Source organism: Trichoderma evansii (genome assembly GCF_050947405.1).
Source record: "Trichoderma evansii strain SZMC 28006 chromosome Unknown GGI43scaffold_5, whole genome shotgun sequence".
NCBI classification, from domain to species: Eukaryota; Fungi; Ascomycota; class Sordariomycetes; order Hypocreales; family Hypocreaceae; genus Trichoderma; species Trichoderma evansii.
The window spans coordinates 1,662,379-1,685,067 of NW_028145201.1; the positions used below are offsets into that span (position 1 = coordinate 1,662,379).

General features: G+C 51.8%; 7 protein-coding genes across 7 annotated transcripts; 4 read left to right on the top strand and 3 right to left on the bottom strand.

Moving 5' to 3' along the window:
* Nucleotides 1-199: 199 nt before the first annotated feature.
* On the bottom strand, nt 200-4,778 carry GGI43DRAFT_318989 (uncharacterized protein). The gene is made up of 2 exons (XM_083201821.1): nt 2,601-4,778; nt 200-2,533 (listed from the first exon to the last, which is right to left on the bottom strand). The coding sequence occupies exons 1-2, from the start codon at nt 4,032-4,034 to the stop codon at nt 344-346; spliced, it is 3,624 nt and encodes a 1,207-aa protein (XP_083062944.1). The 5' UTR covers nt 4,035-4,778; the 3' UTR covers nt 200-343.
* A 1,012-nt stretch (nt 4,779-5,790) lies between these two features.
* GGI43DRAFT_319019 (uncharacterized protein) lies at nt 5,791-6,994 on the top strand. Its single transcript, XM_083201824.1, has one exon. It carries the CDS (start codon nt 6,201-6,203, stop codon nt 6,813-6,815), a length of 615 nt encoding a protein of 204 aa, XP_083062945.1. The 5' UTR covers nt 5,791-6,200; the 3' UTR covers nt 6,816-6,994.
* Nucleotides 6,995-9,034: 2,040 nt separating this feature from the next.
* Nucleotides 9,035-9,997, top strand: GGI43DRAFT_319024 (uncharacterized protein). Its single transcript, XM_083201825.1, has one exon. The coding sequence runs from the start codon at nt 9,261-9,263 to the stop codon at nt 9,750-9,752; it is 492 nt and encodes a 163-aa protein (XP_083062946.1). The 5' UTR covers nt 9,035-9,260; the 3' UTR covers nt 9,753-9,997.
* Nucleotides 9,998-12,469, top strand: GGI43DRAFT_319034 (uncharacterized protein). Its single transcript, XM_083201826.1, has 5 exons — nt 9,998-10,902; nt 10,973-11,087; nt 11,186-11,860; nt 11,930-12,136; nt 12,201-12,469. The coding sequence occupies exons 1-5, from the start codon at nt 10,243-10,245 to the stop codon at nt 12,350-12,352; spliced, it is 1,809 nt and encodes a 602-aa protein (XP_083062947.1). The 5' UTR covers nt 9,998-10,242; the 3' UTR covers nt 12,353-12,469.
* A 122-nt stretch (nt 12,470-12,591) lies between these two features.
* GGI43DRAFT_382078 (Ppx/GppA phosphatase family-domain-containing protein) lies at nt 12,592-14,503 on the bottom strand (the record flags this gene model as incomplete). Its single annotated transcript, XM_083203207.1, has 3 exons — nt 12,592-12,775; nt 12,856-14,325; nt 14,400-14,503. The coding sequence occupies 3 exons, from the start codon at nt 14,501-14,503 to the stop codon at nt 12,592-12,594; spliced, it is 1,758 nt and encodes a 585-aa protein (XP_083062948.1).
* Nucleotides 14,504-14,945: 442 nt separating this feature from the next.
* Nucleotides 14,946-16,266, bottom strand: GGI43DRAFT_400316 (uncharacterized protein). The gene is made up of 3 exons (XM_083205457.1): nt 15,638-16,266; nt 15,494-15,543; nt 14,946-15,435 (listed from the first exon to the last, which is right to left on the bottom strand). The coding sequence occupies exons 2-3, from the start codon at nt 15,514-15,516 to the stop codon at nt 15,177-15,179; spliced, it is 282 nt and encodes a 93-aa protein (XP_083062949.1). The 5' UTR covers nt 15,517-15,543; nt 15,638-16,266; the 3' UTR covers nt 14,946-15,176.
* Nucleotides 16,267-20,000: 3,734 nt separating this feature from the next.
* Nucleotides 20,001-22,564, top strand: GGI43DRAFT_319003 (uncharacterized protein). Its single transcript, XM_083201823.1, has one exon. It carries the CDS (start codon nt 20,323-20,325, stop codon nt 22,453-22,455), a length of 2,133 nt encoding a protein of 710 aa, XP_083062950.1. The 5' UTR covers nt 20,001-20,322; the 3' UTR covers nt 22,456-22,564.
* Nucleotides 22,565-22,689: the final 125 nt, after the last annotated feature.

The following is a 22,689-nucleotide window of genomic DNA, read 5'->3' on the forward strand; positions in this document are numbered from 1 at the left end:
CCAACAGGTTTTTATACACCCTATTAAAAAATCCGACTCTAACGTGTGATATGTAAAAAAAAAAAAAGACTCTTTCAACAAAGGAAAGAAAGAAAAGATTCCAGAGCACCCAAAAAAAATTCCGACCTCCAACAATGAACAGCGGTTTTTATATGCGATATGTGTGTGATAGGAAGGAAGGAAATAGAAAGCGACGAGATTGCCACTGAGAGGCCTCAGTCATTAAGGAGAGGTTTAAAAAAAAATATATGGAAAGAAGAAAGAGGAAAGAGGAAAAAGGGAAAAAAAAGGGAAAAGATGAGAAGTCGAAAAAAAAAAAAAAAAACATAAAAGGCGGTAGAGATTAGAAGAATCTACCCTTCTTCTTGGGAGCTTTCTTCTTATTTGCTTCTCCCAAAATATCATCAAAAGTGGTTCCGGACGTTGCTGCGACTTTGGTCGGGGAGCTCGGTCTTGACATCCGAGGATTCATACCAACGAGATTTCCGACAGATGAAGACCGGTTGGTGAGATGGCTGCTCATCGGTCGTGGGCCCAGCGAGCTACTTCGCTGGTGGACACCAAAAAGATTTGGCGGCGGCTCGAGGGGAACCGGCTCCAAACCCATCATAATACTCGAGCGGTTCGCAGTGCTGATACGACGGCTGGCTGGGGATTGGTTACGCAGTCGAGGCCGCAGCTGGGGTGAATTGGGGACTGACGATGGGGTGCTTTGGCCAGAGAGACCACCTGATCCGTTGTTAAAGCCACCGTCAGCATCCTGGAACATGGGCCGAGGAGGCTCAAGAGGTTCCAAGGCTGGCTCTTCAAGGGGCGGAGTTGCCGAGTTACCCATTTCCTCCCAAATCTTTGCAGCCAGCCAACAGTGGCTTCGATGGTAGATTGCCTCCACGCTGAACATGACGGCATCTGCAGAAAGCTCAACGTAGCCACCGCCCGCAACCTCATACCACATTCTTCGGACTCCCTTGTCATCAACCCACGGCGGGTTACCCATAGGAGGCTGGCACAAGAAATACTCCACACCTTCAGCAAATTTAAGGTCGGGAGCATCCACTACCAACATGGGCAGTGACTGAAGAATGACGTAGAGGAAGAGGAAGTAACCAATTCGTTGATCGACGAGATCTTGGGCCGTCTTACCCTTGGCTTCCCGAGCCTCAAACTCCTTGAAGTAATCCAAGAATGGAAGCTGAATGCTGGCAGTGTCATAGTTGTAAGCGCCATTCAACACCAGAGCCATTTCAGGCTCCTTGACTTTCTTGTCAAATTTGGCCTGCTCTCTAGGGGAAAGAGTGTTGTACGTTTCAAGAATAGCCGTCATTGACGGAATAAGAGGGAGATCAAAGGGAACAGGAGGCAGAACAGGAGGTCTGGAACGATCAAATTCAGACTCGATAACACGGAGAGCTGATGTAATCATCTCATCAGCCTCTTTAGAAACTGTTGGCACCTCATCGATAACTCTTGTGGTAAGGCTGTTTCGATCGACGATCAAGTCGTAGAGGGCACAGTGGTCTGAATACAAAGTTTTCAGCACGATGCGATTCAGGCCACTCTCCACGAAAGGATTCTTCTTGCTACTAGCTTTGGGAGGCCAGCTACCAAATGCAGATTTGTAATAGCTCGCGACAAACTGTCTCATCTTGTTGAATGAGTTTCGCCAAATCTTGAATCGAACTTGCCTCAGCTCGGGGATAGATGACGAATTTGCGATACCAGCAAACAGAGACGGGAATTCAAACTGCTCAAGCTGATCTTTCACGTTCTGATAGCGATTTTCAAGGTCAAAATGAGCCTTTTCCAATCGTTGTCGTGTGGTTGGGGAAATTTCTTGAAACAAAGGCAGGCGCAAATCCATAATGGATGAGTATTTCCCTACAGCATGTACGAATGCCTCATTGTAGAGCTCCAGACTCCGCATTCGTTCGCCTAGAATCAAAGTTTCCAGTGTTTGTTCTCGGCTTGCGCGGCAATCTCCAAAGCCAAGAGACTCTGAGTAGAAGCCGAAGCTTAGATCAACCGCGCTACCAAAAGTATATCCATCAGGGCTCGAAAAACAAAATTCTTGCAAGAGATCCGAGATTTGGAGGAAGGCGTGGAAGTTTGATGGTCGTGCCGCAGTTCCCACAAGAGGTTGGCCCGTAAGGAAGGCAAACAAATTCCGAATCGCAATTAGACGTTCCAGTTCTGTTGCCGATTTGTCGGCAGTAGGCACCGCCAGCTGGCTCGATGAAGCATTTGATGGTGCAGGAGGAAGGTACAGGTGGAGAAAATCCCCAGATGGGTCGACTGGGAATGACGTAGGAGATGATACCCTTGAAGCGTCGTCGGTGCTAAGGCTATTTCTGCCTGTGAAGCTACTAGCTCTGGTTCTTGTGCCGGGAGACTCCAGTTCTGATCGGATGAGTTCGTTGAAGATGAAGGAGGAGCTCACGGTAAACTCCGGTACTTTGAAGGATGGCCCGCGTCCAGTAGACTTGGGGTATAAGTAGACAAGGACTGCGCCATTCTCATTCCAAAGCTCAGGAACCTTTTTGAGACTTATTGTTAGTTATTTTTATCAGATTAAATCGGATGTTAAAAATAGCGTTCTTTACCTTTTCTCCATTTGTGAGGAAAGCCGTGTTGTATTCTGCCTTGCTACCATCTGACATGACCCAGGCAGCCATCTTGTTGGCATAGTTAGCATCTATCGAGCTGGAGCGAGATCGGCCCGGCATCCAACTTCGGCGTAGCTTCCGCCTGGTTGGGCTCTGATTAATGCTGGAAATAGGTCGTAGATTGGTAGCAGACATAGACATCCTTGAGCCCTCCATAATCGTCGAATTGACATGTGCAGACACGCTTCGTCCCCTAGGCTCTGGCAAAGGAGCCGTTTGTCGAGTTTTCAGCACCTGCATAGGTGGGAGTGAGTCCTTTCGCTCTGAATAAGACATGCTCCGTTGTCTAGCCGTGCTGCTCTCAGCGCCTTCGCTTGATGTCACACCCAGTCCAACAGAGGCTTGGTTGTTATCGACCAGGTCAGGATTGGCAGCAACGTTTTCCTCAAGTGCTTCCGCAATGCTAAAGGTTGATCTCTCCGGCACGGGTGAGGGTGGAATAGGATCCATAATCACCGGGTTGGCTTGAGATGGAATGTCGAAATTAAATCCTAGCGGAGGGAGTGTTGGTACTGGCACATCATTGTCGACGGCTGGGGTGGTTGGTGCGGAATACACAGAAGGAGAAGGCGTAACCGCATCATTGGTCTGTGGAGACATGTTCGTGTTGTCTAGAGGGCTGACAATATCAGACTGGTGCATGACAAGCAGCGATATCTGGGATGAGACGGCTGGTGTTTCTGGATCCGGAGCGGGATACGCCTTTGACTGCGGGGGTTGCGGAGGGCTGTGTTGCGGGTATGGTATGGACGACGTATCAGACTGTGCTGACTCAAAAACAGTCGAATCGCCGGCCACGCTGGAGGGGCTTGTCGATTCAGCTACCGAGTATAATGGCTGCTGAGGGGGGAGCGGTGGTGGTGGTCCGGTTGGTGGTGGAGGAGGAGCATCGAGAGGAGCAGCCATATAAGGAGCATTAAGAGGTTCAGGAAGACGAGGTTCTTCGAAAAGAGGAGCGTCGAAAGAGGTAGTAGGAGGCTGCGGTGGTGGTGGTGGCGGATCATTTGGAGGCGCCAAGGAAGCAACAGGCTTCCGCTGGATAGAGATCGGACGGTGGTCTGTCTGGAGTGTAAGCGACGGAATCAAGGATGAGATGCGACTGCTCCATGGCTTCGATTTCTGGTTCCGCCTAGATGGAGGTCGTTCCGCATCGTCTCTCCTCTCAACCACAGGCTCCAAGCTCTTCTGTGGCCCGTCAGCGGGCTTCAGAGCTGAAGCTAGAGGTTCGGGTGGCGTCTTTCGGAGACGAGAGCTGTCGGAATCGGATGTGGCTTTCGAATCGGAGGAGCCATTATGCGAATGGGATCGGAACGAGGAACGAGAAAGAGAAGAGGGGAGAAGAGTAGCTCGAAAGGACTTACTCGAAGTCATATTGGGCTGATATGACCTGTCCGTCCGTAGCAAGCAGTTGCTACGAGCGTACAGCAGCGGGAACCGGCGGGCTCTTGTATATATGGAGTGATCAGAGGTCGGGTGGAGCAGCGACTCTGCCTACTCGGACGGTGGCAGTCGAGCGGGCAAAAGTTGTGTCAGACTGATGAGCTGCGGTATCGAAAGGGCAGGATTAGCAAAGTCCACGCCCCCTGTGAGGATAGACCGGCAGGACAGAGCTGAGGCGAGGCTAAAGGGAGATGTCGCTGGCGCAAGCTTTTCGGTAACGACGGCGGAATGGCTGAGGGCAACCGGGGGCGCAGAGTAAAGAAAAGCCCGGAGAGGCGTGCGGAAAGACGAGTCGTCGAGGATTACTAGCACAAAAACTCCTGGTGGTCGCTGGATCGAGGTGAGCGACGGGTCTTGAGGCTGCTCGGTGGGGACTCGATGACGTTTTTTTTTTCTCTCGGCAAAGGGGATTCCTTTTTTTGGGGTTACCTCAAGCAGGGTCAGGGAGTCTTGGCGGCTGTCTGAAATCGCGTCTCATCGCTTGTTGGTCCCTGGTCTTCGTATCGGCAGAACGACAGAGAAAGAGGCGCGCTGCCAGGGCCCTCTTCAGTATTTATTTCCTGAATCATACGACAATTTCTCTGCGACGTCGGCAAAATATGTCTTATAGCGGGAACGTCAAAAAAAAATCCGCACACGCTGACCCAGACCAGTCATCGGACATGCGGCTGATGCCCAAACTGCAGAGACAGACGCACCCATTGTCAGGAACCCCGGCACGCACATCTCGGCGGCGGCCCACAGCTAGCGCCAGCCGGTCGCTATTTTTGATGTCAAAAGGGTCCGCTTAGGTGGGACACACGGTCCTGGCCCAGGGGGGTGTTAATGGGCTAAGACGTCGTGCAAGCTGCTTGGATCCGCGCCGGTTCACTGATTTTGTGCGAGATGATTCGGAGAGAAAAAAAAATCGTGCACTAGGCGGAAGGGCTAAGCAGCTCAGCTCCCCCTCTCTGGGTGGCTTATACAGTGAGTACGTGCGCTCCTTCAGTGCCAAGAAAGAGGTAGGACGATTCACAGGACGTAGGTACCTGTAACTAGCTGCTAAACTAATTGCCTGGTGGTAGTACAAGATGAAGACGCAGCAAAGCCACCCTATGTGCCTGGATTGCGGCGCACGAGTTACCTGGTCTCTTGTTTTTTTCATCTTTCCAGGAGCAGAGCGATGTTAATTACCTGCCTGACTAGCAGCTCTAAACGGCAATCTTGCATTATTGGTGTTGTTTCCAGGCAAAACTCCCAAGGGTCTCAATGCTACTGCAAGGGGCCACTCGCGACATGTAATGTACTGGTACTAATGCCGTGCTATATTGCTACCTCAGCATGTAACCTCAGGTGCCCCGTGCAGGGCTCGTTCCAGCCAGTGCCTGCTTCCAGAACCGTGCCACGTTCCTTCCGACAAGGCGCAGGACCACGCCTATTCGCGATTCAACCAAGTACCGCGATGGGGCAGCTGAAGGTACAAGTACCCACCGCCGCTGGAGAGGGCAGAGCAAGAGACTGGTGCCAGACATGGCAACACTGTCGTGATTCATTACTTACCAAGCAGGTACCGAGTACGAGAGCAAATACCTATCACAATACACCTCCCACCCGGTCAGGAGACTGGATTCCTTCTCGAGCTCCTCCTGGTAGGGCTTTAAAATCAGGATCTCCCTTCTCCGCTACTGCAGTCAGCCCCCGGCGCGCTGGAACATGGTGCGCAGATTTGCATCTCGAACATACGAGCACCTAATTAATATACCTTCACATGCAGTGGCACGGGTCCCAGATCAAAGGGGGCTGATATCGAGCACTAGCAGTAATATTACGGGAGTAGCAAAAGGAGATTAATACCCACGGCCCGCGCCAATCTGGCCGTCGATTATTGCATTTGCCGCTTGCTCTCTTCTTCTATTCTTCTCTGCCTCTGATTAAGTTGAGATCCAAGCGCACCCTTGCCCGAATAGCCGAAGGCGGCAGGTAAATGGGCCGTACTACGAACTGCCTAGCACTAATACGATTCCAAACCAGGCTTCGAGAACGAGAAACGTCGGGAACTGCTGCGAATACAGCCTTGGCTCTCTCTCGCTTGGAAATGTAACAAGCACTGCTTCGTATATGGTCCCATATCAGCACAGCACGTGGGCTTGGTTCGCCCGCACTGCAACCCACAGCGCGCTTCGTGTTGGTTTTTGGTATGAAAACACAGCTCAGCAGAGCACGGCACAGCACAGCACACGGCACAGCACACGGCACAGCACAGCACACAGCACAGCACACCGCAGTAACGGCAGATCGGATCACGGCGCCGCATCGCATCACCAGCGACTACGCGGCCTCTGGCTCGTATATGTATGCTGCTGTTTCTATCCGCTTTTGCTTCGCCTCTTGGCAATAGTCGACAGAATACAAAAGCACCATCGTACTCGTATATATTGTGACGATCATACTATCATGTTCGTATTTCGATGCCCTTTGACGTCGTCGCGCGTGGCTCAGTCACTTGATTTGCATTATTTTTCTCGCCACTACGATGTGCATCAGTTACGCATTTGCACCGTACAGTATCAACGCATCAGTGTGCTAATACGGTACGCTCATCATATGCGGGACAGCACAATAACCGGGGAAGGCCACATTACAATCTCCGCCTGCGCAATTCATCTCCCGCTGACGAAGATTAAAATACAGAGGCCGCCGGGGCGCAGCTGCGAAATGTTTACATCAACGTGAGACGAGATGTTTGTTTTCTCATACTTACAGTATTCTTCATTTTGATAAAAGGGGGCGTGTGTTTTGCTTTTTCTCTTATTCTCTTACATTTTGCTATGACTAGCCCTCGAGCAACGTCAAAGGTCTGCGCCACACAGACGCTACTAAAAAGCCATGGGGTACTGCGCCTGGGCCATGGAAACCTTGCCCTGATTACTAACGCCATTGGCGGATCCGATTGGCAGAAACGGGTCCTGTGTTGAAGCTCTGCATTTGCTGACAGCCAGGCGTCATCCTTATTACACGTTAGCCCCATCTTCCTAGCGCTTTGATGCTATTTATACTGTTTACATCTGCGACAATGCTAGATTATGTGAGATGGGCTCGGCGATGGAGATGAAACTGGAGAGGGAGATGGGGATGGACGATCACGACGATGAGAGACGATCAAAGCAAAACACCATATCCATCCAAGAGCCGCAAAAAAATTCATTCGCACTGAGCCGCGGCTCTGAGTCGCGCTCTTGGGACCAGTGTTTTACCTTTTGCTCGTGCCTTTCGCGCGCTCGCCATGTGGGAACAAAACAACTGCCTAGCGCATTTCGAGACTCAGCTGTCCGCGGACAGAAGCTACGATTCCTATGAAAATAAGCACAAAATGAAAGAGAAAAGAAAAACAATGACGGAGCATTTCCAGTGCGCGCGCGCTCCAGGTCATCCGATTTGTTGGGCCGAACAACAATTGCCTCAAACTTGGGTCATTCTCCCACGTTTCATCATCGCAGAGCCATAGCCAAGGCATCCGCACTATCTAGCATTTTAGTGCTATATGGCTAGTAGTAGTCGATATGCTAAGACCCGTCGCTCTGTACTAATCCTACTAGGCTCACATCAGCAAAGACGCAATCCGAAATCTATATTGGTGAAATGTACACAGAATTTTGCCATCTGCCTATACTGTACCTGCTTATCCACCAAATAAGCTACACACAAGAGCTCAAGGGGAGCAGAATCAAGGAAATCGTAACGCACCTAAGCTTTGTTCTCCACTCCACAGGCCCCCCGCAATCTCTATTTGTTTGTTTTGCTCATTGTTTTCTTACTACGTATTTGCCTTTTCCTCCTCTCAGTCCATAGGGATCGTCCACGCTGCGTAAACATCGAGCCCGTCTCTGCTACAACGCACGTTTAGCATCGCCCTCTGCTTTGGGAGGGCCCAGGAAACTGGGATCACAAGCCCCCCGCCCCACATCTCGAAAATTGCCTAATTCGGTGGAACCGCCTGGCACCATCCAATGGATCTTGTCTATCGTGCAGGGAAAACGGGTATGCCGCAGCACGCAGCGCAGTGCAGCGCATAAACGAAAGGGACGGAAATAAAAATCCCCCATTCCTACATCTTGTCCTGCTAAAGCTAGACGACAAGATAAATTCCGGGGGCTAAGGCGCCAAAGAAAAATAAAAGGCTTCTGACGTCCACCAGTGCTTATACAAACGCGTATGGTAAAAAGACGACTATTTTTTTTTTCTTCCTTTGGCTTTTGAAACCCAAAAACAGCCGCTGCTTTTGCACATCGGCTTTAATTATGGCTCTGTCTGTCCCTCTCTCAGTCTGGCTTTTGTTTTGCTCTGCTAGCTCACTCTCTGTCTCTCCGTTATTATGCCGGCACTGCCGTCGCCGCCCAAGCAATTAGTGGAGAAACTCTTCAACTAATTGTTTGCTCCTAAAAAAAAGAGTTCGGCTAAAGAGAGTCTCTTCTCCCCCATTCTTCTCTTTTCTTATCCTGGAGTTAGGCAAGTACAGCGAAATGGCAGAAAATGGTTCCTCCCACTGTGCCAAGTAACTATCGTAGCGGATAGTATTATCAGATGCCGATTAGAGAGGAACGAAACATGGCCATGGGCGGTGCCCCGCAAACCTCCAGATTCGCGGAACAATAGATTAAAACAAAAAGCGCCCCCTCCACACGCAAGGCTATTTAAATGGCACTGTTGCATACTACGCTCCTCCATCCATCACGCCCCCCGTAACCGGGAAAATCGTAGATCGACAAAATCCTGCCCGCGAATAGAGATATCCGGATTAGATTAATGCAAGAGCAAAATAAACAAATAAAATAATAATAATAATAAAACCCTCTCTAGCTCCGAGACCGTTCCGAAAGAAGTATTAGCGGCGCTCTTAGCAGAGCCAAGCTAGAGAAAAAGTAGCACCACCTTGTCCTTTTTTTTTAACTCTTTTTTATCTTATTCCCCCATGATTAGTCTTTTTTGCAGGGCCACTGGTTTAAGTACACAGTAGTTTAGATAAAGTAGAGTAGTAATTTGGCTGCTTTTATAGTCCGTATTGACAATCGGCCAAATTTAGTTTTTTTTTTTTTTTTTTCGTTTTAGAGGCCTCTGGCCTGTCCCTCCCTTTTAAAGTAGATCGTCGTCGCCGCCCGCCCCCAAGTTTCATGTTTTCCCATGGTCGTATTTTCTCTTGCTTTTCTTCCCTTGTTTTCTCTCTTGTTGTTGTTTTTGCGACCCTTTCGTCTCCCATTTCTTGATGGCATGCTGGACATGTCACACATCACACATTACCGCACGGAATCGGTTCATATCAACTCTATTCAGCGTAGGCATCGATTAAACTTGGCCCTTGTGCTTCTTTGGCCTGGATTAATCTCTCCAGACTCGAATTTCACCGTTGAGCGAGCAAGAGAGTTCACAAGGGTCACTGAACCAACAAAAGGCTCTTGGAAATCGGCCCATTGGCTCCTGCAGGTGAAAAATCACAGATTCGACCAGGTTGAGGGAAGTTTCCGGGACAACGCATCTCAACTGATTCTGGAGCATCATCAAACTCGAGTTATAGCCATCTGCCCCCCGATTCAAGCTCGACGAGGAGAACCGACCATCGCCACGCCAATCCGCCCATCCGCCAGGTCTCTGCGCTCCCGCACGATTTTCAAGTGAATTTCTGGCCAAAAGAGACCACATCCACCCCAAATATGAAGTTTTTTGGCATCGCCTTCTCAATGGATTCACGCACTCACATCACCGGAGACGTCTGGAGAGTCTCACGGGGAGTCACCTGACTATCGCGCTAATGGCCCAAAACCTGGTCGGTGGTCAAAATCGGTGAAAGTCAAGGCTTCTATTGGCCAGAAGAGCAGGATCCACAGGCTGGATTGACCAATCAGACCCCCAGCTCTTACCGAGAATGCACATCCGATGATGGTGTAAGTGAAGACAGACGAACCTAGAGTCCCCCCTTTGGATGCCAAATCTATAATTCTCTTTGTGTCAGGCAGAGTTCCCTGAAGCAGACAAATCTTACACAAAAAGACCTGGGACATTGGGCATCTTCACCTTATCGTCCATCTGACAGGAAGCCACCTGCTTCAATTCGTCCTGGTAGCTAGCCAAGGTCCCACTGCATCCCGTGACTTACACGGATATCAACATGACTTTTCCTCGGGACATGGACCGGATGGAACTTGAAAACCCTCGTCTCTCCCCTTCTCCGGAGCTAGAGGATCTCTTTAACCAGTTCTTCGACTGGCAAGCTTATTCCGGGGACGCTAATCCCTCTTCCCCCCATCCCCATCATCATCATCGCAAGCAATCCCTTAGCAGGATCATCACCGATATCCCTTCCTTTATAGAGAACTTCCCTCTTGATCCCAACAGACCCTACTTCGACATGCCTTCGTACTCGTCGGATGATGGACTCACGTCTGAGTACTCTCCCGGCCAGACTCCCCCGGAGCTGGTCCAAGGTGGAAGCTCGTCGCCTTCAGACCACTCGGGATCGCCACCCTTCCTGGAGCCACTAGACGATGGCCACTACCACCAGGAGGCTTCCCTTAGAGAGATCCAGGCCCAAGACGATGAGTGGACCTACCCGACCGACCCGTCCAAGGGTATGGTCCAGGGTTACCCCCATCATATCCAAGTCCTAGATGATAGGCATAGAAGGCCAGTCGACCCGTCCGCAAAGCTGAAGCGTCGGCGATCCGGCAACGATCTAGAGAAGAGGCAACGGCAGCTGGCAGACCCCAGCCAGACGGCAGACGTCCGCAAGAGTGGAGCCTGCCTCCCATGCCGCATGTCTAAGACCCGAGTAAGAAGTCACTGTACCTCCCCCCAGACCAATTGGAATAACAATGCTGAGAATTCCTTTCCTTTTCCAGTGCCACGATAGTGGAGTCTGTCCAATGTGCAGGAAGGCGTTCCCAGACCATTCTCACATGGCCTGCACGCGCGCCACACCATCCACGTTTTGGCCCGTAATGGGCAAGATCCCCGGTATGTGGCGCACGGCACAACTCAGATTTGTGCATAGCTGAACAACCCCCGTATAATTCAAAACGTATACATATATTAACAATGCATTTTCCCACCAGATGTTTGGTCCACCAGCCCCGAAGAAGAGGAGCAACTTTGCTCCGGCCCTCGGTTTTACACTGGAAAGCCCCGAGAGATCTCGGTCTTTTTCACCCCAGACACCAGCTTCCCAGCCCTGCGCGCCACGGTACAGGCTTACCGGTCGCAGGGGGGCTCTGAGGAGATGGGCGGCCTGTCAAAAGCTGACTTCCCTCGAGACTGTGTCCCAAGCCATGAGCTGCTGCAGAGGTGGGTCGAGGATCAGATCCAGACCGAGCAGAGGTCAGACTTCCAGTATGCGGCTCAAAGCTTCGTGCTCGCATACTCGGAAGAAGGCTGGGGACTTCCCAAGCATGATCTTGTCAGAAAAGTCCACAGAATGAACTGCTTCTTCCGCATTCTGAAAGCCAGATCCTTCTGGTGCTTGGACCCAACCAACAAGCTCACCACACTACCCTTGTCTGTCCAGGCTCAGCTGAGGAACATCGCCCGACGGGCCATATACTCGCTTGAGCATGATATTCTCAAGGAGATGGACGACTGCATCGCGCAGCAGGGCGTCCCACAGCCCCAGGAGAGGATTGCCATTTGGGCAAGCATGTGGCAGCTCATTCTCATGTACCGAGATCTTTTGCAAGGCTTCAAGGGCCATATCAGCCGCCTTGCGACCAGCAAGAGCGAATCATCTCAGAGCAGTAAGTTCCCTTTTAAGAGAAGAGAAAGAGGGAAAAGAGGCTCGGCATAAGTGCTAACAATATTGAAAGTTGCCATGAAGGCACAGATTTATAAACGTCTCGCGGAAAACTTTTACCCGCTCTTGGTGGTGTTTTACCACTACCAATTCCGGACAAAGAAGAGCTTGGAGCTGTCGCTTGACTGGCTCAAGACTCCCCAATACCCCGCTGCAGCATGCCACAGCAGAGCGATCCGCGAGGCTGCTCAGTACCTTCTCGACTCTCGTAAAGAGCACTGTAAGTTATTCCCAAGCATCTCAAGCCGTTGTAAAGTTGTTCGTGGCGCTAATACCTGTCACAGATCAGAAACTGCAGTCTTCCAAGAGCGAGATTGATCAGCTTCTATGCGTCCTCGTGGTGAACCACGAGCTGAAGAAGATGAACGCTAGAAAGCGTACATCAAAGGCCAAATCATCGAAACACGCAGACGATGATTGTGAAGATGATAATTAGCTTGCTTCTATCTCCAGAGGCATGCCTTATGAGTTACGACTTAATGATAAAAAATCAGAATGCAAATGATGGAATACATGAATGGGAAATGAAGCGAAAAGAAAAGCGGTGCTCACTCTTTTGATATATATATTTTTCCTTATCTTTTTCTCATATTGGTTTTACGTTCTCATGTTTCTCTTTGTGCGCTCACCGGGCAAGAAAATATATGTCTTGAAAAATTAGATAGTATGAATGAATCATGACCGAATGACTATATCCGTTGAAATCTTCTTGGTGGCCTTTGCGTTACTCTTGGCGGCGGAATTGACAAGGTCGATGAGATCTTCCTTGTTAACCCGTTTGGCATTTTCGCCGGCTAGGGCAATTTTCAATGAAACTTTATCCTTCTTGCCCTCTCTCTTCTCAACGCGTGACTCGAAGCTATAGAAATAGTTAGAACTTTTTTAATCCTGTAAAAAAAAAAAGTCAATGCAACTTTTGGGCTGGGGTTGAAACTCTACCTGATAGCGCTGACAAGTTGGTCTGCTTGCTTAGGCATGATGGGGAAGATGGTGGCCAGGACGCCTGCAACGGCGCCGAGGTACTGTGCCCAGAAGGACGAATCAACGCCCCTCTCCTCTAGGATTCCCTGCAAGCCTCTATGAAGCTGAATATCAAGGGGCCCAAGGTTGCCTTGCCATCTGGCGGCGACACCAAGACCAAGGAGTGCGCGCGCAAGGTGCGACAGGCCGGGGCAGTCGGTGTCACGAGAGACGGCGTCGTGGATAGCAAAGGAGGTGTTTGAGTCTGCATCGTGGCCGTGGCGGTTCCAGATTTCTCTCACAAAGAGCAGGCCCAGGCCGGTGTTGAAGATGGTTGGGAAGTGGGTGTGAGTGAGATTTGCCGGAAGAGATTCCGATAGCTTGTCTAGGATGGCACCAAAAACTGCCTTTTCGCTATGCTGTACGTTGGCTAGGACATCAAGGGGGTTGCTTTCGCGGATCTCTCGAGGCAGTTTCATCATCAGAGCTCCCTGTCTGTTGGACCCCCCACAGAATGTGACCCAGCCGATATATGGGACGGCTTTGATGAATGCATCGACGACCTTGATAATGGCAGGGAACTGCTGGCGACGTCGCTTCGACAAGCCAAAGATTTTGCCCTCATAGTTTTGGTTGATCTTTAGCATTCGGGTTGTATCTTTGAACCGTGAACCGCGAACTGAATAAGTGTTGGACGATGAGATGGGATAAGGGGTGATGGGGTCGTCGTGCATCAGCATGCTACCGTAGCCGCGGAATCCGCCGCCACACATGTATACGTTGACGGGAACTTCTTCTCCTCTCTCGTTGGCAGCCTTGATAGTTTGGAGAGCAGGGAACTTGGAGCATAAATCGGCGTATAGCTTGCTCAAACCATCTTTAAGCTTTCCCGTCTCCATGACTTGTACGTCCTCGGGGTGTTCTTGTAGCACACGCATTAGCTTTGCGGCACCGTAAGGCAAGCTCCCGCCAGCAAGTGCTGCCTCAATTTCGTAGTTTTCTGTGCTTGTGTCCACCCAAGTCATCTGTACGCTTCCACCCCCAAGGTCAAGGAATAGAGCGCCACCAGGAACACCTCCGAGGCCGCTCCTTGATCCCATGACGGCACCGAGGAGCGTCTCAACAGGAGGATCAAGGATAGAAACAGTCAGCCCGTCGGTGGCCTTTGCAATGGCATCCAACATTTCAGAGGCGTTGGCGGCCCGGCGCATGGCCTCAGTGGCAAGCACCATGATGTTCTGGGGAGGAACATCATGAGAGATGGCAAGGTGGTGAAAGCGTGATAGGGCAGACGACACCGACTCGATGACTTTGGAAGGGAATACAAGTCCAGAATCCGACGGTGTAAGAGCATCAAACAGCGAGATAGCTTCTCTGGCGGAGTACACGGGGGTCAGAAGACGTGCCCGGGGTGGTGCCAGGGAGGTGATGCTAAAGCGAATGCCGTTGCTGACAGCTCAGACTCCATAGTCAGCATCAATGCGAATGGCATGACCAGCGAGTAGGATGTGAGTTCAACCAACCTGCCCATATCAACGACGGCGTACAAGTGGCTCTGGTCGTCGGGACGCCATTGGGGGAGCTTCTGGGCCAGATTCTCCAGCGTCACAATGTTGGCGGCCGGCATGATGTAATAGCGTCCGCCTCACTTTATTGTAGTTCCTTATTTACAGTCGTTGCTCTAACTTGGGTGCCTTGCTGGCCAGTCAGCTACTCGACCCAAAGTCAAAAAATCAACAGCAGTATCAACAGCCACTAGCTTCGAAAATACCTGTCACAAAAAAAGTGTTCACAATGCACGATCTGGGTCGATCGGTCGTCTGAGGCCGAATGCGACGGGAGCTTGGGGTTGGGAGGAAGTTGGTTGGCAAAAAATCCATGCTGGGCGTGGGGTCTCCAGCTCTTGGTGGGTTAGCGGACGGATCCGAATCTCCGAAAATAACATCGGGTACCTTAGCGGAAAGGAACACGCGAGACGGGCCCTAGGGGAGATCGCAAATCGCGGACCTCGAAAACGCTAACTCGACGGCTGGAATCTTGGGGTTTACGACTTCTGGCGAGGGAGGACGAGGGAAATGGTCTGGCAGAGTTTCTCTTTTTTTCAAAAATTGGGGGAAAGGCATGAATGCCTAACGAGGCCCCCACCATATATGTATTCACAGGCAAAGCTCATGCACTTGATCTGACATCTGTCGAATAACCCACAGCTCTTACAGCCTGGACCAATGGACGCCGCCATTGTCCTTGTACAGAGAGGCATACGTGGAACAGCATCGTCCTGTCCATGCCATCGCCCTACATTATCTCGTACTCCTTCCTCCACCCTTTTGGTTGTTATCATGTCTGTCTGCCGCATCATGACGGAGCATAGTGGATCGGGCGTCTGCGAGGTTGTCACCACGCGGACGCGGCTGACCTCGATCCGACGAGAGTGATTGGGCGGCGGTTGCTACCGGGAGGGACCGCAGAACGAGGATGAGAGAAGAAGCAGCCTGCTGGTGTTTGACAGACGAGCAAAGGGCAGCGCGCCAAGTGTGAGTTGGATGCACCTCTCGGTCACTGGCATCATCTGGGATTAGTGTGCTCAATCCCCAACAGCGAGGTTGCATAATCGCACCGCATCGTGTCTGGGAGCGTCATGACTCTCGTTCGACTTTGACGGCGTGGCTATATATAGAGGTGTCAGCAGCTGGCTGCAATACGACTGCAAGGACAATGGAATCAAGGAATCAGAAGGCTAAGACATTCGCGTGCCACTTACCTTGCAATCTCACACATGTCTGCCATGCATGATTCTTCATAAAGGGAAATCGTCAAGCAGCGTCTCGCGGCCATCATTCGTTCGGCTCCGTGGTTCCTAGATACCGTCTGCACTGAGGTTACATGAGACAAATGCATGCTCTGAACTCGCTTTGAGATGTGGGATTGAACCCATCTCCAGTTGTAAACTCTTGTTCAATTCAACCGCTTCTTCAGCCACAAAAATGCTAATGCGGATGGCACACAAGTTGTGTACTCTCAGAGCCTACCATTTATCCCGGGCTCATGTTTCCCCCCACACTGCCGGAACGCAAAGCCGTCGTTCAAAGGTGGTGTCCCTTGGACGAGTGCATGTGAGTTGTTCTCGCCTACATATGCGTGCTGATGCCCCTCAGCGGCAGCAACAGCACGTTGCAACCAAGCCGGTGAGGAGAAACAGAAGAACGAACAGAGTAGAATCGAACAGAGTAGGGTAGGTCAAAGTGGTGGGATTGAACGAGTGAGGACTGCCAATAATTCACAGAGGAAGAAGAGGGATAAAAAATAAACCAGTGGTGCGAAGTATAATAAGAGAGTCCAGTTGATAGTTGTTCACTTTCCCTTTTGAGAAGTAATACATATCACTATCCATATGCAGTGCACCGGTGATATCTTTTCAGCCCAACGATATTATGTAGGTACCCAGCAAGAAGTCGTGGCTGATGCCCAAGACACAGATGAAACCTTCATGTCTGTACATCCATGGGTGCCTTATCTGCCACGCCGTATCAGTATTTAAATATTGAATAATACTAGTATTACTACTAATAAGAAAATAGATGAGTATCTAGCAGCAAAGATTCCCAAAATTCTCGTTGTGTATTCTGCTCTCTAGTCTGGCCATACTCGAAATCAAGCTCATGTAATAACATGCACTGCAGCTGTGCTAACGACAATAACTCGTCTCCTAATGTGTACTTTACACTTCGTACTCTGTACTAGGTACTACTGCTCCTCTGAGCTCCTGAATCCGAGTCCCGCGCCTTTGCTGGCATTGTTCTTACTCGTGCTTCTTACATGCAACCCATTAGCCTATCCGAAGCTGCTGCCGGGGTCTCTTCGCTTTACGACGTATCAGGGATTGGCACTGGCACGGCCTCATTGGCGACTCGGAGGGGTCCAACGTGCGTGATTCCTACTGGCAGCAATAATGCTCCAATCATGTACGTTGTATCGACCAGTCATTCCCGCCTCCTCTTTTCTCTCGCTCTCATCAATCTCTCACACGCTTGACCCATCGAATCTGCATCGTACATAATCACCGAAGCTCCTGCATAGCAGATGCGACTCTAATGTGGCGACCTTGAGTAGAAAAGTACGATATCGAATTGATATAAACATCAATTGTTACATCAATTGACTCCAATTGCCTCACTAGAATCATCCAATCAGCCTTATTAGTGACCTGCTGTTTCCAACTGGCTATCGGCCGAAGCTTGCTCGCTTAACTGATAACAGCCCCGCTTTTATGATGCGCACGTTTCCCCTCAAACGCGTTAAAGACGCGTCTTTTTCGCGAAACTTCAACTTTAGCGCGCTGAGCTCAGATTTTTTTCCACTTCCCAGCTCTTGTCTTGTACTTTGTACTCTTTACGAGAACACAGCCGTGAGAAGTTCTAAGAGAGAAGTGATCAATCGCAAAACTGTTGAGGTGGGAATGTCAAGTATTCGTCACTCTTTTTCTCGACCCCTCTCATTCTCTCATCTCTCGCTCTTTCTGTCTCTCACTGTACGAATATATGACTTAGACTGGCCGTAAAATGGCCTGCTGTGTTTGGTCTCACAAACGCCGCTGTCTCAGCAGCCGCGTAGCTTGGAAGCTTGTTGAATGAAACTTGTGCTGGGCCACGAGGCACAAAGTGCTTCTGCAGAAGTGGGCACGTGTGGTCATTAGCACCCAAACTGCCATACATTAGCACCAAGATGATGTGCTTTGCAGTGCCTGGATGGGTCGCCAGTAAGCCAGATATAGAGTTCACAGTGCGTTCGTGTGCTGTATAGACGGCCTTGCTCGTCTTTATCCACAATTCATCCAGCATTGCGGCAGGACGACGCAAAGTTCTAGTCCCCGTCCGGAGTCTTCCGTGCTTCCTCTTCGCATCATCTCCTCTTTGCCGGGAACGGCTTTCCGAGCCGTGCCATTGCTAGACTTTTGCGGCATTAGATTGTTCCCGTCTGTGCTAGAACAGCTCCCAACGAGGCAAAAGCAAAGGGAGGGGCTGCAGCAAAACGACGAAAGAGGCTTCGCATCGGTGGGAGCTAGGAGCCAGCCGCCCTCTTTTCCAGCAAGCCAAGCTTTTTCCCTGGTGGCATCCAGCTTTTCAGTCTCCCAAGCAGCAGCTCCACCGCCCTCGCCGCACTGTCTGGATGTGTGACCAACCAAGATCAACTCCATGCGGGCGTGTGTGCGGTGATAGTGTTGACAGCGGACTGCGAGGCCTTGAGCCCTACCTTGGGAGGAACAGCCGCCGTCACTGTCGTACCCCTGGCAGAAAACACATCACGCACCATTGTTGCTCGTCTCCCTTTCTGCGCTAGGCCTCTTCCTGGTGCCGCTCACGCCACGGGGAGCGAGAGAGAAGAGGCCACATGGGCATGCGGTACGCTGGCACCTGTTGAAGAGCGTGCTCAAGTGTGATTGACGATGCATTGGCAAGTCCTGTCGTCGAAGTAGTGCGTGTATAGCTCCGAGTAGCGGCAGTGACAGCGGTAACAGTACTTTGAGTGCCTACATGAAGAAAGTAGCAGTACTACCGCCTCAAGCTACCAGCTGCGTCCTTTATGATAAGACCAACCACCGACAGGCCATCATGCTATCTTCAAGGGGTAAGGGTGCGCTCTTTGGAGACCGACGTTTTCTGGTCAGCCAACTTGCCGTGCCCTTGTAGATCTGGACTCTCTTTGTCTCCTATTTCTTCTCGCGCAAGTGCAGGCATGCACGTTATTCTCCGCTCGGGACTGGCACAGCAAGCAGGCGGTGCTCCCAATGGCAATTGAGTTGGTCTCGCCGCTCGACTTACAAGTATTTTGCAGTAGTATCAGCTCAGTGGATTTGAAAAAGAGGTGCAAATGAATACTTACATGTAGTAGTAGTACTACTAATACTAATACTAGTTGAGCATCGTCACTTATAGAGCAGGATCTAGCGCACCGTAGCTGCCATCAATCCATCTCAGGGTCCTGATCAGCTGCTCCATATTAGCATCTATCCTACTAATCTAGCTTTATCGCGATGGCTGGTACTTTTCTCCTCTCTTCTCCCCTCTTCCTCCTGATCCTGTAAAGACCCTGCCGGCTCCTGAATACAATCTGCAAAGTCCTACAGTCCTGTACTGTACGGGCATCTGGAGCCGATGGTGGCATCGCACCGCTGGACCCAGAAATTGCCGGCACGTCCTCGGGGGGGCGTGCGTCCCGTCTCAAGTCGATTTTTTACTGGAATCCCTGGTGGGAGGAGTCTTTTTAGCTCAGTTGGAAGATCAAGGTAGTGACAGTATCTGGTACATGCAGCGCTACTGCCTGTGCCGTAGCCAGCGTCTATTAGCTGCAGCAGTTCCAGCGAGCATGACCGGTGCTGCACCCGCGCAGGTACCTGCTCGCAGCAGCTCGGACAGGTAGCAGTACCTCTGCCGCAACGACCGCCGAAAGAGAGGGTCCGCGCCACCCGCCGCTTTGGCTCCAGCCAAGGGCCCGCCTCCGCTGGACGGAGCGCTCGCAGTGGCTGTTTTTGGCTCTGGCAGTGGCTCTTCTAGTGGCTCTTGCGCTGGCCCTGCGCTGGCCGATGCGCTGCGCTGCGCTCTCCTCCCCCACTGCCGTACATACAAACCCAGCACCACCCTGTCGCCCGCTTCTCCCTCCCCCATTCTTCTCCATCCCAGCCAAGTCACTTTGCTTTGCGCCGTTCTCTGCGAGCGATCCCACCCGTGGGGAGAGGCCGAGTCTCTGTCGACTGGAATTGCGATCGTATGTATCGAATCGTCGAGTCGCTGCCGCCGCCCTAGCATCGCGCGCAAGCTTCCATGGTGCTTCGCTTCGTCTCGTAGACGCCCCCCTTGCTTTCGCTTCACCGCACAAACCAACGGCACAGAAAAGGAACCCGACGCCCACTATCGCGCGCAGCAGCTGAGTCGCGACGATACGCCCTTTTTACTGAGTCCCTTGTATTGAATGGGCGTTTCATCCTGGTACGACTACGATACTTGCTGGACGACGAGCTTCATCTCTACCTGGATCCCGCGCCGCCTCACTTGGGCGCATTTCGCAATCAAGTCGCATGCCACAGACAGAGTGACCATTGGCTTCTCTATTTTCGCCCAACCGACCCCGACCCTGTCTGATCGCGCTTTTCGATTACGCCCGCTGCGCAGGGGAATTAAAGAAAGAAAGAGAAGAAGGAAAAAAGAAACCCCAATTAAAAAAAAAACGATCAAAACAAAGTAAAAGAGAACCTTGGAAAAGCGCCATTCCACATTTCCAAGACATCACAATCACGCTTCAGAGCTTTTGACTCAGCTGGAGGGCGCGCGACATCATACATTTAGCGCTGGGCCGCCTCCCTTTCCAAGCACCTCCTGTTGTTCTTGTACATGCGCGATTGTCAGAGAAACCACAACCACTCGTTCGCATACCTCCTGGCCAGCTCCCACGATGCCTCCCTTGCAATCGCTCATGGCGCCTCGGGCACGGGGGTCTCGCAAAGCTGCCCGAGGACCAAAAACCCCAGAACCCTTCGCGACGACTGACATTCGTCCCCCTTCTCCTCCGCGACCGCGATTTCGACTTAGACGGCGAGCTCCCTCGTCTAATCTCAAGGCTCCCACTCAGCAATTCCTCGCGTCCGTCGCGACAGCAGACGTACCCATTCCAAGCATTGAAGAGCCTCGTTTGGTCGACGAAGACATGGTGGATACGCTCAGCACCAATTTCCCTCGATACAGCCCTCATCACTTTGAATTTTCCGACGAAGGCGATTTGCCTCGCGGAAGGGCCTCTTCACTACCCAGGACTCCCGCTCCTCACGCGGTTCCATCGCTATCACCAAAGCGATTTCCTGACTGGTCACTCGACCAGGCCTACAGCAGCCTTGAGTCGAGCCCGGAATGCGATAGCCGGCCGTCGACGGCGCAGTCGACGCAGACGGCCAGCTCGCTCTTCAGCCGGTACTCGCTAAATTCAGACAACTTCAGCCAGTACAGCATTGAACCCGACGACATTGACCAATTCGATGGCGACGTGTCAATTGAAGACGCGAACAAGACCATCAAGCCAATCCGCGCCGCTCCCGCAGCCGCCTCAAAACGGCGCTCGCGTAAGGCACCCTGGACCAGATCAATGACCCAGCACCTCTGGTCCGTATACATGACCTACTTACAAGATCCCCACGTTACCCCATTTCACATTAGCAAGAGCGGTATTCCTCCTGATGGTGTGTGCATGCGCGTCGCTAGAGAGGCCAAGCGCAGCTGGAAAGGCCCCAAGTCGCAGCTGATGAAGAAGAAGACTGCCGCCGAGCACAGCGGAAGCGCGACACCAACCGAAGCAACGGCGCCAGCGACGTCTTACCTGCGGTGGCCACACAGCTGCGCGGCTACTCGCGCGCATCTGAGAGAGCTCTGCAAAGCTAGTGCGACCAGCACTGCACGCAATGATCATTACATGGGGGCCCGTAACCCTACGCCGTTTGGCAGGACCGCTAATCGCGCTTGGAGCCGCCGCATGGCGCCGCCGTCCCGCTCCCAGTCGGCCTTCTCTGGCAACGACATGGCCCTGTCCCTGGCGGTCAGCACGTGTGAATCGATGCAGCCTCATGGGCCATTGGCTCAGCTGACGGTATCTCAAGATCAGCAGCTGCCGCCTCCTCTCGGGCTCTGCGCACCGCCAGCCTTGATCGAGGCGGCTGTCCCTGCGCCGGGCACGGGAGGTGCCGGTGCGGACATTACCCGGCTGGGTTCGCCCTTCGTGGCTAGAAGCTACGGTCCCAGCTCTTCCAACTCGCTTGCAGACAGCTTCGGTATGGACCTGGAGCCACAGAGGCTAAGCAATTCTGTGGGGACTCGAAGGCGTAGCTTGGGATCGCCAGCCATCATCAGCAGCAGCAGTGGCAGCAACAACTATAACACCAACTACAACAACGTTAGCAATGATTACAGCAACAACAGCCGAAACAGCAACAACCAAAAGCGCAGGTCCAAGCAGCTCTCTGCCGCCATCGAGCCCCGGAGGAAACGTCCCAGTCTGGCCTCGGACCTTTGGGTCGATCCATCCAACAACGGGGCTGCCTCAACTCAAGCCATGCCATCCGCTGAGTTTAGCTCCACCACCGCGACCCAGCGAGATGCACTGTTCATCCCCCGGGCCAATCTACAAGAGCTCTTTGAAGCTTCTCACCCCGCGGCTTCGGCCTCATCTCCACCCTCTTCCTCGTCTCCTCCCACTCTTGGCCCCAGCAGCGACAAACACATCATCGCCGCATCATCCTCTCTTCTGGCCCCTCCTCTCGCCGATCAACCCGCCAGACTCGGCTCTCCGTTCTCCGTCACGAAGACAAGCTTCTCCTTCCCGGGCCGGCGGTCCAACAGTATTTCCGCCATCGACTTTAGCATCATTCGTAGGCCATTTGCCACTGTTCAGCCTGTCCAGCAACAGCCACAGCCCACTGAATCCGAAACTACACCAACCAGGTCGTCTCTGAGGAGTCGTCTTGCTTATATCGACGAGCGGATCAAGGACTTTCGCCGCCGCGACCAGGCTCGCCGGCGATCTCAGTCACCACCTTTTTAATCTCTGCTTTTCTGCAATCTCGATTTACTTTTTCTCGCTTGGCGCATGGCTTTGACACCCCACACCGTTACCAGTTTTATCGAATGAGGAATATCCCTTTTGCGTTTTTACGATGCTTTTTTTATCGACATTTACTTTCAACGGACTCTTTACACACGCACCTGCATACGACTTTTTGCATATGCTTAGCAATATCTCTGCACAGCATGCCTTCTTAGATGACAGCAACGGACT